Source organism: Mus musculus, chromosome 10, assembly GCF_000001635.26.
Source record: "Mus musculus strain C57BL/6J chromosome 10, GRCm38.p6 C57BL/6J".
In the NCBI taxonomy this organism is placed as follows: domain Eukaryota; kingdom Metazoa; phylum Chordata; class Mammalia; order Rodentia; family Muridae; genus Mus; species Mus musculus.
The window spans coordinates 130,179,613-130,192,018 of record NC_000076.6 but is presented as its reverse complement, the minus strand read 5'-3'; the positions used below and the strand labels follow the sequence as shown (position 1 = coordinate 130,192,018).

Here is a 12,406-nt window from a genome sequence, read left to right as displayed (position 1 = left end):
TATTTCATCCAAACACAAAAGAGTATATTTTATTCTTAGCACCTCATGGAACCTTCTCCACTATTGACCATATAATTAGTCACAGAGCAAGCTTCAACAGATACAAAAATATTGAAATACCTCTGCCCCATGCATCTTATCAGATCAGCATGGTTTAAAGTTGGACTTCAACAACAACAGAAACAACAGAAAGCCTACATACTCATGGAAGTTGGATGACTATTCAATGATCATTGGTTCAGGAAAGAAAGAAAAAGATGAAAGACTTTCTAGAATTCGATGAAAATAAGGGCACAGCATACCCATACTTGAGGGACACTATGAAAGCAGTGCTAAGAGGAAAATTCATAGTACTGAGTGTCCTCATAAAGAATTTTGAGAGTTCTCACATGAACAAATTAAACGTACACCTGAAGTCTCTAGAACAAAAAGAAGCAAACTCACCCAAGAGGAGTAGATGACAGGAAAGAATCAAACTCAGGGCTGAAACAGATCAATTAGAAACAAAGAAAACGACTGTGGGTATGGGCTTTAAGACCCTCGACCTAGCTGCCTGAAGACAGTCTTTTCTTAGCAGCCTTCAGATGAAGATGTAGAACTCTCAGCTCCTCCTGCACTGTGCCTGCCTGGATGCTGCCATGCTCCCGCCTTGATGAAAGAAATCAAATGAATCAACTGAAGAGAACAAAAGCCTTCAAATCATGGAGTTTCCTAGGCCTGTGGACTGTCTGCAAGGATGCTGCAGTAATGATAATGTCTGGGCAGCGAGCTGGGCAAAGGTTTCTTACTGAACTAGCTGGCCACATGCTTTGGGGGAAACAGTTACACACTTCAGGCAGCTGGGATGGCAGCAGTCCTCTGGGAAGACTGAATTGTTTGTGAGGAAAAATCACAGATTTCGATCAGCATTTCAAGTCCTTCTTTCTGTTTATTTATCTGATACTTCACCAAACAAGAACAAGTTGGAAGGGACAATAGTATATTTTTTAAAATGATTCCACCATTCAAACGACCGCCAACTGACCAACCTTTGCACGTGGCTGTGTGGTTTCTTATTCTCATGTTGACCTCTAAAAGCATTGTGGGAAGAGAGCTCTGGCTCTGACACTAGCCCAGGGTTGGGAGAGCCTGGCATGGTTTAGCCCCCAATTACTTACTAGTCACCTGCTGTGGAACAACTCCAATGCCCTAAAACAACAAAGCACAAAGCTTTGACCAAGAATGGAAAACAGTGAAGACTATTATAAATAGGGCTGCTATGAACATAGTGGAGCATGTGTCCTTGTTACCAGTTGGAACATCTTCTGGTTATATGTCCAGGAGAGGTGTTGCTGGATCTTCCTGTAGTACTATGTCCAATTTTCTGAGGAACCGCCAGACTGACTTCCAGAGTGGTTGTAAAAGCTTGCAATCCCACCAACAATGGAGGAGTGTTCCTCTTTCTCCACATCCTAGCCAGCATCTCCTGTCACCTGAATTTTTTATCTTAGCCATTCTGACTGGTGTGAGGTGGAATCTCAGGGTTGTTTTGATTTGCATTTCCCTGATGATTAAGGATGTTGAACATTTTTTCAGGTGCTTCTCAGCCCTTCGGTATTCCTCAGTTGAGAATTCTTTGTTTAGCTCTGTACCCCATTTTTAATGGGGTTATTTGAATTTCTGGAGTCCAGCTTCTTGAGCTCTTTGTATATATTGGATATTAGTCCCCTATCAGATTTAGGATTGGTAAAAATCCTTTCCCAATCTGGTGGTGACCTTTTTGTCTTGTTGACAGTGTCTTTTGCCTTACAGAAGCTTTGCAATTTTATGAGGTCTCATTTGTCAATTCCTGGTCTTACAGCACAAGCCATTGCTGGTCTGTTTAGGACTTCCCCCCCTCTGCCCATATGTTCGAGGCTTTTCCCACTTTCTCCTCTACTAATTTCACTGTCTCTGGTTTTATGTGGAGTTCTTTGATCCACTTAGACTTGAGCTTTGTACAAGGAGATGAGAATGGATCAATTTGCATTCTTCTACATGATAACCACCAGTTGTGCCAGCACCATTTGTTGAAAATGTTTTTTTCCACTGGATGGCTATAGCTTCCTTGTCAAAGATCAAGTGACCATAGGTGTGTGGATTCATTTCTGGGTCTTCAATTCTATTCCATTGATCTACCTGTCTGTCGCTGTACCAGTACCATGCAGTTTTTATCACAATTGCTCTGTAGTACAGCAGAAGCTGGAAAGAACCCAGATGCCCCTCCACAGAGGAATGGATACAGAAAATGTGGCACATTTACACAATGGAATACTACCCAGCTATTAAAAACAATGAATTTATGAAATTCTTGGGCAAATGGATGTATCTAGAGGATATCATCCTGAGTGAGGTAACCCAATCACAAAAGAAGTCACTTGATATGCACTCACTGATAAGTGGATATTAGCTCAGAAACTTAGAATTGTATCTTGGGTACAAGATACAATTTGCAAAACACAAGAAAATCAAGAAGAAGGAAGACCAACCTGTGGATACTTCATTCCTCCTAAGAATAGGGAACAAAATTCCCATGGAAGTAGTTACAGAGACTAAGTTTGGAACTAAGACAAAAGGATGGACCATACAGAGACTGCCCCAACTGGGGATCCATCCCATAATCAGCCACCAAACCCAGACACTATTGTATATGCCAGCAAGATTTTGCTGAAAGGACCCTGATATAGCTGTCTTGTGTGAGGCTATGCCAGTGCCTGGCAAATACAGAAGTGGATGCTCACAGTCATCTATTGGATGGAACACAGGGCCCCCAATGGAGGAGCAAGAGAAAGTACTCAAGGAGCTGAAGGGGTCTGCAACTCTATAGGTGGAACAACAATATGAACTAATCAGTACCCCCAGAGCTCATGTCTCTAGCTGCATATGTAGCAGAAGATGGCCTAGTTGGCCATCATTGGGAAGAGAGGCCCCTTGGTCTTGCAAACTTTATATGCCCCCGTACAGGGGGACACCAGGACCAAGAAGTGGGAGTGGATGGGTAGGGGAGCAGGGCGGGGGGAGAGTATAGGGAACTTTCAGGATAGCATTTGAAATGTAAATAAAGAAAATATCTAATAATAATAATAAAAAGAAAACAGTGAAAACACACACACACACACACACAAAAAGAAACAAAGAAAACAATACAAAGAATCAACAAATCCAAGAGCTGGTTCTTTGAGAAATTCAACCAGATAGATAATCCCTTACCCAAACTAACTAAAAGGCAGAGAGACATACCCAAATTAAAAAATCAAAACTAAAACAAAAACAAAAATCAAAAACAAAAATGGAGACATAACAATGGACATTTAGGAAATCCAAAGACTCATTAGATCTTACTTCAAAAGACTGCTCTCCACAAAATTAGAAACTCTAAATGAAACAAATGATTTTCTAGACAGATACCAATTACCAAAGCTAAACCAAGATGAGTTAAAGTATCAGAATAGTCCTATAACCCCTAAAAAAATAGAAGTCATTAAAAGTATCCCAACCAAACCAAAGCAAACCAAAACCAAAAAACCAAACAAACAAAACAGACAAAAAACAAACAAACAAAAAAACAAACAAAAAACAAAACAAAACAAACAAAAAAACCAAAACCAAAATTCAGGCCAGATGGATTTAGTGCAGAATTCTACAAGACATTCAAAGATAAACATACTCCTCAAACTATTCTACAAAACAGAAACAGAAGGTACATTGCCAAACTCATTCTATGAGGTCACGGTCACCTTGATACCTAAAACACACAAAGACTCAATAAACCACTCATCAGAATGGCTAAGATAAAAAATTCAAGGGACAGCACATGCTGGGGAGGTTGTGGAAAAAGGGGAACACTTCTCTGGCAGTGGGAGTGCAAACTAGTACAACCACTCTGGAAAATCAATTTGGCAATTTCTCAGAAAATTGGGAGTAGCTCTTTCTCTAGAACTAGCTATACCACTCCTGGGCATATAGCTAAAAGATGCTTCACCACCCCAAAAGGACATTTGCTCAACTATGTTCATAGCAGCCTTATCTGTAATAACCAGAAACTGGAAACAACCCAGATATCCCTTAACTGAAATAAAGAAAATGTGGTTCATTTATACAATGGAGTACTACTCAGCCATTAAAAACAAGGACATCATGAATCTTACAGGCAAATGAGTAGAACTAGAAAATATCATCCTGAGTGAGGTAACCCAGACCCAAATGGAATGCAAGGTATGTACTCACTTATAAGTGGATATTAGCCATAAAGTACAGGATAATCACACTATAATCAACAGACCTAAGGAGGCCAAATAACAAGGTGAGGGGAGCAAATGGAGGATTATTGACTCTTCTTTAGAAGAGGAAACAAAATACGTATCAGAAATCAATGGAAGGAGGAAACTGCATGGGAGGGGAGTGGGCTCAGGGGTAGGAGATCAGATGTAGGGAGAGCAGGAGAGGGGAGAGTGAGATGGAGAGAGAGAGAGAGAGAGAGAGAGAGGGAGAGAGAGAGAGAGAGAGAGAGAGAGAGAGAGAGAGAGAGAGAGAGAGAGAGAGAGAGAGAGAGAGAGAGGTTAGGGAAATCAGAGGTGGGAGCACTCTCTAGGACTTGCTAGAGAACTGGGATAGGTGAAGTCCCCAGAGAGCATATTGGGGCAAGTCTAGCTGAGACTTATAGCAGTGGGGGTATGGAAGCCACTTCTTCTAGCTACGTAGGACTCCTAGTGGAGGGATAAGGACAGCAATCTACCCACAAAACTTTCCACCCAAAATGTGTCCTGCTTACAGGAAGTACAGGGACAGAGCAGAGGTGGAGGGTATGGTCAAACAATGACTGCCCTAAATTGAGACTGATACCATGAGTAAGAACCAATCCTTCACATTACTAAATGATACTTTTGTTATGCTGGCAGACAGGAGCCTAGCACAACTGTCCTGTGAGAGGCTCTACTCAGCAGCTGACTGAAACATATGCAGATACCTAAAGTTAAGCATTGGATGGAGCTTGGACTCTTATGGAAGAGTTGAGGAAAGGATTGAAGGCCCTGAAGGGGATAGGAACTCCACAGGAAGACCAACAGAGTCAACTAACCTGGACCCTTGGCGGTTCCCAGAGCCTGAATCACCAACCAAGGAATGAACACAGGATGGATGCACACATGTAGCATACGAACGGCATGGTTTTCATGTAGGTCTCCCTAGAACTTGAGCAGGGTCTGTCCTTGAGTTTGTTACCTACCTGCCTGTGGATTCTGTTCTCCAAAATAGTCTGCCTTGTCTGGCCTCAATCAGAATCTCCTAGCCTTGCAGCGATTTGATGTGCAGAGGAGGGGGAGTGTCATGGGAGGGACTAACTTCCAGAGGGAGTCTCTCCCCTTCGCAAAGGAGAAAGGGATAGTGGAATGGGTGGAGGATCTATATGAGGGGGTACTGGGGTGACAGGAGGGGCTGATATTGGTATGTATAAAATATTTAATTATAAAAAAATCAAGAGGAAAACAAATGAAGAGAACAAGCAAAGTCTCACATAGGTACCATTCCAAAAAGTAGCCAGAAGTTACATGCTTCACCCTAAAATGGGGCAAAAGAAGCCGAGAGCAGCTGCTTAGCAAAGTGTTCCAGACCCAAAGCATGGTTATTTAAAACTTTCTTCAAAGTCATTGCCCTGGGTCAGGCAATGACTTGACTCTGTGACAGGAAGAAACGGCAAAATAGAACATCCCAGGAAAAGACACTGCACTTGACAACAATGCCTGATGGGCTCACCCTGGAGTACCATGTGGCTTGCTGCCATTTTGCTTGATGACCTAGCAACCACTGGCTTGCCTCCATCTTAGTGGATGACCTCATCAGAATGGAAGCATGCCATGTGACTTTACCATTATCAAGGTTAAAATGATCATGTGTTATCTCTCTATCATTGTGTTCTCGTTTTAGACTAAGAAAGCAGCACCAGACTTCCAAAATGGTTTGTTTTAAAACAAGATCATGCAAAAACACCGATATTTTTGCTAAATTTGTTAAGCTTTAGCTATCTGGAGAAACAGAGTCATATAAAAAAACTGAGGTATTTTTAAAAGTATACTATAAAAGAATCATAAATATGAATTTCCTAGTCTCTCTGTAAATAGTATCTAGTACTTATGGTTTAAAAAATGTCTCAGCTTTATAAGGATCTGTCACACTGATTTCCAAAGTGGCTGTACCAGTTTGCCCTCTTACTAGCAATGACTAAATGTCCCACTTGCCCACATCCTAAATAGCAAGTGCTGTCATTATTTCATTGATCTTGGCCATTAGCAGAACAAATAAGACCTTCACAGGTTCAAGCCAAACAAAATTCTAGCAATGAGAAGAGGTTGTAGACACAAAGTCCCACCCCTAACTGAGGAGCTATTTGCAACTGATGCAAAAGATAAATTAGTTTTCTATGTTGAAGTGTCACTGGGTATATAAGCCACATTCCTGGAACAGGCCCCACACCAAGGAATAGTTGGCCAACACAAAACAAACCGAATGTTTATATGTGTGTGTGTGTATTGATTTTGGTTTCATTTGTTTTATTTTTACTTTTAAAAAAATTTTTTGTGTTTAGGGTCCTATCCTTTTTTTGTTTTGTTTTGTTTTGTTTTGTTTTGTTTTGTGTGTGAGAGAGAGAGAGAGAGAGAGAGAGAGAGAGAGAGAGAGAGAGAGAGAGAGAGAAAATAAAAGATATGTAGGTAGTGTTTTGGGGAGGAGTACAAAAATGTGAAAAACATCAGAATATATTGTATAAAATATTTGAATAAAAGGATATCTTATGAGGCTTATTCATAGAATGATGCTAAGCAGGCCTAACAAAATAGCTGCTGAATTTTTAATCAGTTCTGTTTTTCTTTAGATAAGTGTGGCTAATATAGAAGAGTAGCAGTTTATGATTTCTGACCTGTTGAGGACTTCTTATTGAGGGAGGGTCACTTTTCTTTATTAATGTGAGCTCTAGAAGATAAAGCAGATTTCAGTGAATAGCCACAAAACTATGAATATGTGGAAAATAAAAATTGGAATTGATGAGTTATGATAAAAAGAGATTAAGTTGAGCAATTTAAGGGATAATATGGAAAGGGTTATATGAAGGAGTAGGAGGATAATATGCCATATATATTATATACATGCATGAAATTAATCAAAGAATTAATAAAATATATTAAAAAGTAACAAAGAACCTGACTTAAGTCCAGTAAGCCATAGTTCAGTCAAAACTTGATAAATTCTATGTATTGCTGAGCTTGTCCATTTCAACATCTTACTACTGTGTGTCATATTCTTTGTCATACAAACATAGTTAAAATAATTGAGGGGAATTAGAATATTGCTATATTACAAAAAATAATAGTCTCTTTAGTATCTATATTGCCTTTTTTGAAAAAAAAATTTAAAAGTCCAAACTGCAAATGCTTTTTTTTTTTTTTTTTGGTGCAGAAATTAAAGAAAAAGACCATTTTGTCTTATCTCAAAGATTCACATAAGGAAAGAAATGTCCTCCAATATGTAGTTAATTTTTATTTTTATTTAAAAAAATCTAGATTCTCCATTTCCCTCATCTACTTGATTTTTGGAACATAGATATCTTCATAATTAAGTCGTATTTCCTTGTAACCCCAGAGGGCTATCTCTCAGAAGAGTGAGGGAAATCAATGCTATGCTTATTTGTAAAGGTTATAATATACTGTCTAAAACTCTTGTGAATAGCTTTTTCTCATGCTTAGGTAGATTAGAGGTCCCTAGTGGCTCATAACCTGGATATATATATATATATATATATGCAGTGTAACATATTTCCTTCCTTAAAGCATATAAGACTCTAAGAATATATCCAGAGAATATTCTGCTGGTTGATTCTTCATTTTGACTTTGCAAATTATAGTGTCTACAAATTATAGTTCTAAGATCACTTAAGCGTTAGCAGTTCAACATTCAGAAAGTTAATCTTGACTCTCTCCTGAGTAAGACTATAATTTTTCAATAAAACAATAAAGCAGAAAACTGATTTTAAATGGAGAGTAATGATGAGTATAGGTTATACTTTTTTGTGGGAGACTCTGAAACTCAGACCATGAATGAATGTTTGAAAGATTAGGTTTATTTAATCTTAAAAGAGTTTTAAAATACTTACAACTTTATAGAATAATTAATTAAATTTATGTTTAGCCTCCATAGAACTAAATACACCAAAAAGAAGGAACCTTGGAAGTCTACTGCTTCATTTAAAAGAGAATCTGACAAACCACCACACCATAGAAGGTAAAATGTATTTGGGATTTAACAACTACTAAGTCATCAACCGACTAACTTCATGGTTGTTACTGAGCAAAGAGTTCCTTTCTTAAGATATGAATGGTTCTACTTGTGAATTTGGTGATATTTTTATGCTAATCTCTATCACATTTATAGAACATTGCTATGATTTTGCATGCCCATCACCACTCAGTTATTACCAATATACTAAATATGTACTACAATCACTCTAAAGACCATTGACCAGATTCAGAATAATGCTAACAAATACATAGAGAACAAGCAGCTGAGTTTCATTATAAAGAAGCTATTGATATGGAAGGGATAGTGGATATTTGTCACTAGTATTTAAATATGATGAAGAAATGAGATAAGAATAAATATTATTTATTCTTGGGTTTGGGGTCTAGGCAATATTAAAGATAATCTGCTGTTAACAAATATTACATGACTCCTCAGCTTTCTTTCATTACTTCAGTATTTTAGATTTAGTTAATATTTTATTTTTATTATTCAAAACTCTGTTGGTGAATAGTGGTTATTATTTTTACTCATTGATTTTATGACATAATATAATCACATTTCTCATTCATGTCTTCATTCTCTAGACTTTAAAATTTTACCTGGTTCTTTACCACAACTTAGAGTGATTTATCCCAAAAGGCCATATGCATATTACAAATTTCTAACAAAATTAAAATTGATTGTTTGGGTATGAGTTAATTGGCCAATTATAGAGAAGAGAAGAATGGATAACATTAGTAGAAGACTTTGCCATGGAGTCAAATGACTTATGTATGTATGTCATTTAGTTTCCACAAGAAAACTTAGGGTTATATTATTCTTATTCTCTTTATATATGATAAAGAAATTTTGCATAAAGAACTATGTCCAAGGTCTGAAATAGACAGTAGGAGAAGTCTATCTTAACTTAAAGCATATACTGTGCTGCATAACTACATAACTGAAGCTTTCAGGTTGGACCCTGACTCTGCATGCTTTATTAGTTTATTTTAATTTCTATAACAAGTACATGTTAATTAATTGGTATTTGTAATACACAAATGGTGTGCTGACCACAGTTATTTGTGATCTTGGGAGAACTATTTTTTTTTTTTTTTTTGGTTTTTCGAGACAGAGTTTCTCTGTGTAGCCCTAGCTGTCCTGGAACTCACTTTGTAGACCAGGCTAGCCTTGAACTCAGAATTCACCTGCCTCTGCCTCCCGAGTGCTGGGATTAAAGGTGTGCACCACCACACCGGGCCTGGGAGAACTATTACTATGTGAAAAATAATCAATATTGATGTTAATGCATGTTAATAATTGCTACTATACTTGAAAAAAATACGTTTTGACCCAGGTTGAAGAATTAAGGAATTTTTATAAAAGATAAGAAATAATGCTAAAATCAATTAAATAGACAGGAAGTTTTTATTAATGGTCATACAACATTCTTTATCAGGAGCATAGATGCTAGAGACAAATTTCTTTGCTTTAATTTATAACTCCAACACTAGTTAGTAAATGTCAAGAAGGTTAGTTCTCTACACCTTTTCAGGAAACATGGAAATACAGCAGTATTTGTGTGTTATTATTACTATGTATATTAAATTAACTATCTTGAATGCATATATAAAATGTTGGTATAAAAACATCACATAATTGTTAGCTCTAATTAGTATTGCCCATATGAAGTTCAAAAGGTGGGTTGTATAGTTAATATAGAGACTTCAAAGTATGCAATATCTTACAAAGGAATCAATGACAGATATAAAGTCATGTGCAGGGCAAGTGGAAAGTAATCATACTCTCACACATAGATATTTTGTTCAGTGGCTATTACCTAATAACACTTAAAACTTCTGTTCATTTTTCTTAAAGAATGTTGAACTGTGAGAATAAAGAAAAATTTTTTTCTTTATAAGATTGTATGGTCCATTGAAGAGAGAAAAAAAATTCCTACAATGAATATTAAACTTTTTTCATTTGCAATCCACTATGCACATCCTTTTAGTTGTATTTAAATTTCAATAAAAATTCAAAGCTTTTAGACTCGCAAAAGGAAATTAAGCATATTAGGTAATTGAAAATTAATCAAGTCACTTTTATTGGCATATGTTCATTACTCATAGTGTTTGGTTTAGCAGACACTTTCATGTATATCTCATTGATCAAGTTCAGATCTTTCCCTTTAGTACTCTTGCCCTAGTAGTTTTTAGTACTCTCGCCGCTAGTAGTTTCCCCCCTCGTTATAAGGTCACTTCTGTCTTCTTTTTATATAAATGTTTATAAATGATCTATATTTATATCATCTATATCTATATAAACATATATGAACTTATGCCTCCATAAAGACTTTAAGAACACAGTTTTAGAATTATTCACTCTCTAAACCTTAACTTCTTATAAATGAATGAGTGAATGAATTAGTATTCAGAAATGAATACTAAGGTAACTGTATCTCTAAACCCAGACTATATAAATTGCTACCTCTATACCATTTCTTAAATTATCTATGCTCACTTCCTGTCACTGCTTCATAATATTGAGATTAATGTACGTAGTACTAAAGGAATGTATAGATCAGTGGTTTAGTAAATATGGTAGTCATTTTAGGAGGAAGACACTATTGTATATTTAATGAAAGTGCTGAACTATATCAACTTTAAAATTTTTAAATTGAAAATAAGATGTAGAGTCCATATTAGCTGGTTGAACCCAGTTTAAGTTGAAATATTTTGAAGCTTAAATATTAACTATTAAAGATTTGTAGACCCTTGTACTGTATCAACAATTTATAACATAAGGTCAACCTAAGAGTTTATTTATTTTGCCTTATGCTTCTCATCAGGTCTCTTCCATGGGCGACAGGGAAACAAGCAATCACTCAGATATGACTGACTTTATCCTTGTAGGCTTCAGGGTCAGTCCTGAGCTCCATATCCTCCTTTTCCTGCTCTTTCTGCTTGTGTATGCCATGATCCTTCTAGGAAACCTTGGGATGATGGCCATCATTATGACTGATCCCAGGCTGAACACACCAATGTATTTCTTCCTAGGCAACCTCTCCTTCATCGACCTCTTCTACTCATCTGTTATTGCACCAAAGGCTATGAGCAACTTTTGGACAGAGAGCAAGTCCATCTCATTTGCAGGCTGTGTGGCTCAGCTTTTTCTCTTTGCACTGTTCATTGTGGCTGAAGGATTTCTCCTGGCAGCCATGGCTTATGACCGTTTCATTGCCATCTGCAACCCACTCCTGTATTCTGTTCACATGTCCACACGTCTCTGCACTCAGCTGGTGGCAGGCTCTTATTTTTGTGGCTGTATCAGCTCTGTTCTCCAGACTAGCATGACATTTACTTTATCCTTTTGTGCTTCTCGAGCCATTGACCACTTTTACTGTGATACTCGACCAGTTCAGAGATTATCTTGTAATAATCTTTTTGTCCATAAAATAGTATCCTTTTCATTATCCAGCATCATTATCTTACCAACTGTCATAGTCATCATTGTTTCCTACATGTATATTGTGTCCACTGTTCTAAAGATACGATCCGTGGAGGGAAGGAAGAAAGCCTTCTCCACTTGCAGCTCTCACCTGGGTGTTGTGAGTGTGCTGTATGGTGCTGTTTTCTTCATGTATCTCACCCCTGACAGATTTCCTGAACTGAGTAAGCTGGCTTCTTTGTGCTTTTCCCTAGTCACACCTATGCTGAACCCTCTGATTTACTCTCTGAGAAACAAAGATGTTAGAGATGCTTTAAGCAAACTTCTAGAGAAGAAAAAGTTCATTCTTTAATTATTCTTTTTTTCCATCAGTAGTTCTTTGAGTGTTGATTTTATATATCTTATAATCAATATTTTCTTTTATTATGATATCAGTGCATTTATGGCACAAGCCCTTACTAAATATTTGACCTTTTTTTTTCCTGAAATTTGAACATGGGGGTATCTTGGACATTAGAGAACCATTCTTCATTGTAGTCCCTTCTCATATCTTCAAGGACAATTTAATTCACAGAATCAGTATGTATATTATAGTATTAAACAATATTTTAATGTTTAATTCCAATGCCTTTACAATAATTTATGTAGTGTTTATAATTTTCATTGTCCTTCTACC

General features: G+C 37.0%; 1 protein-coding gene across 1 annotated transcript; it reads left to right on the top strand.

The window, feature by feature from the left end:
• Nucleotides 1-11,140: 11,140 nt before the first annotated feature.
• Nucleotides 11,141-12,082, top strand: Olfr826 (olfactory receptor 826). Its single transcript, NM_146676.1, has one exon. The coding sequence runs from the start codon at nt 11,141-11,143 to the stop codon at nt 12,080-12,082; it is 942 nt and encodes a 313-aa protein (NP_666887.1).
• The last annotated feature ends 324 nt before the right edge of the window (nt 12,083-12,406 follow it).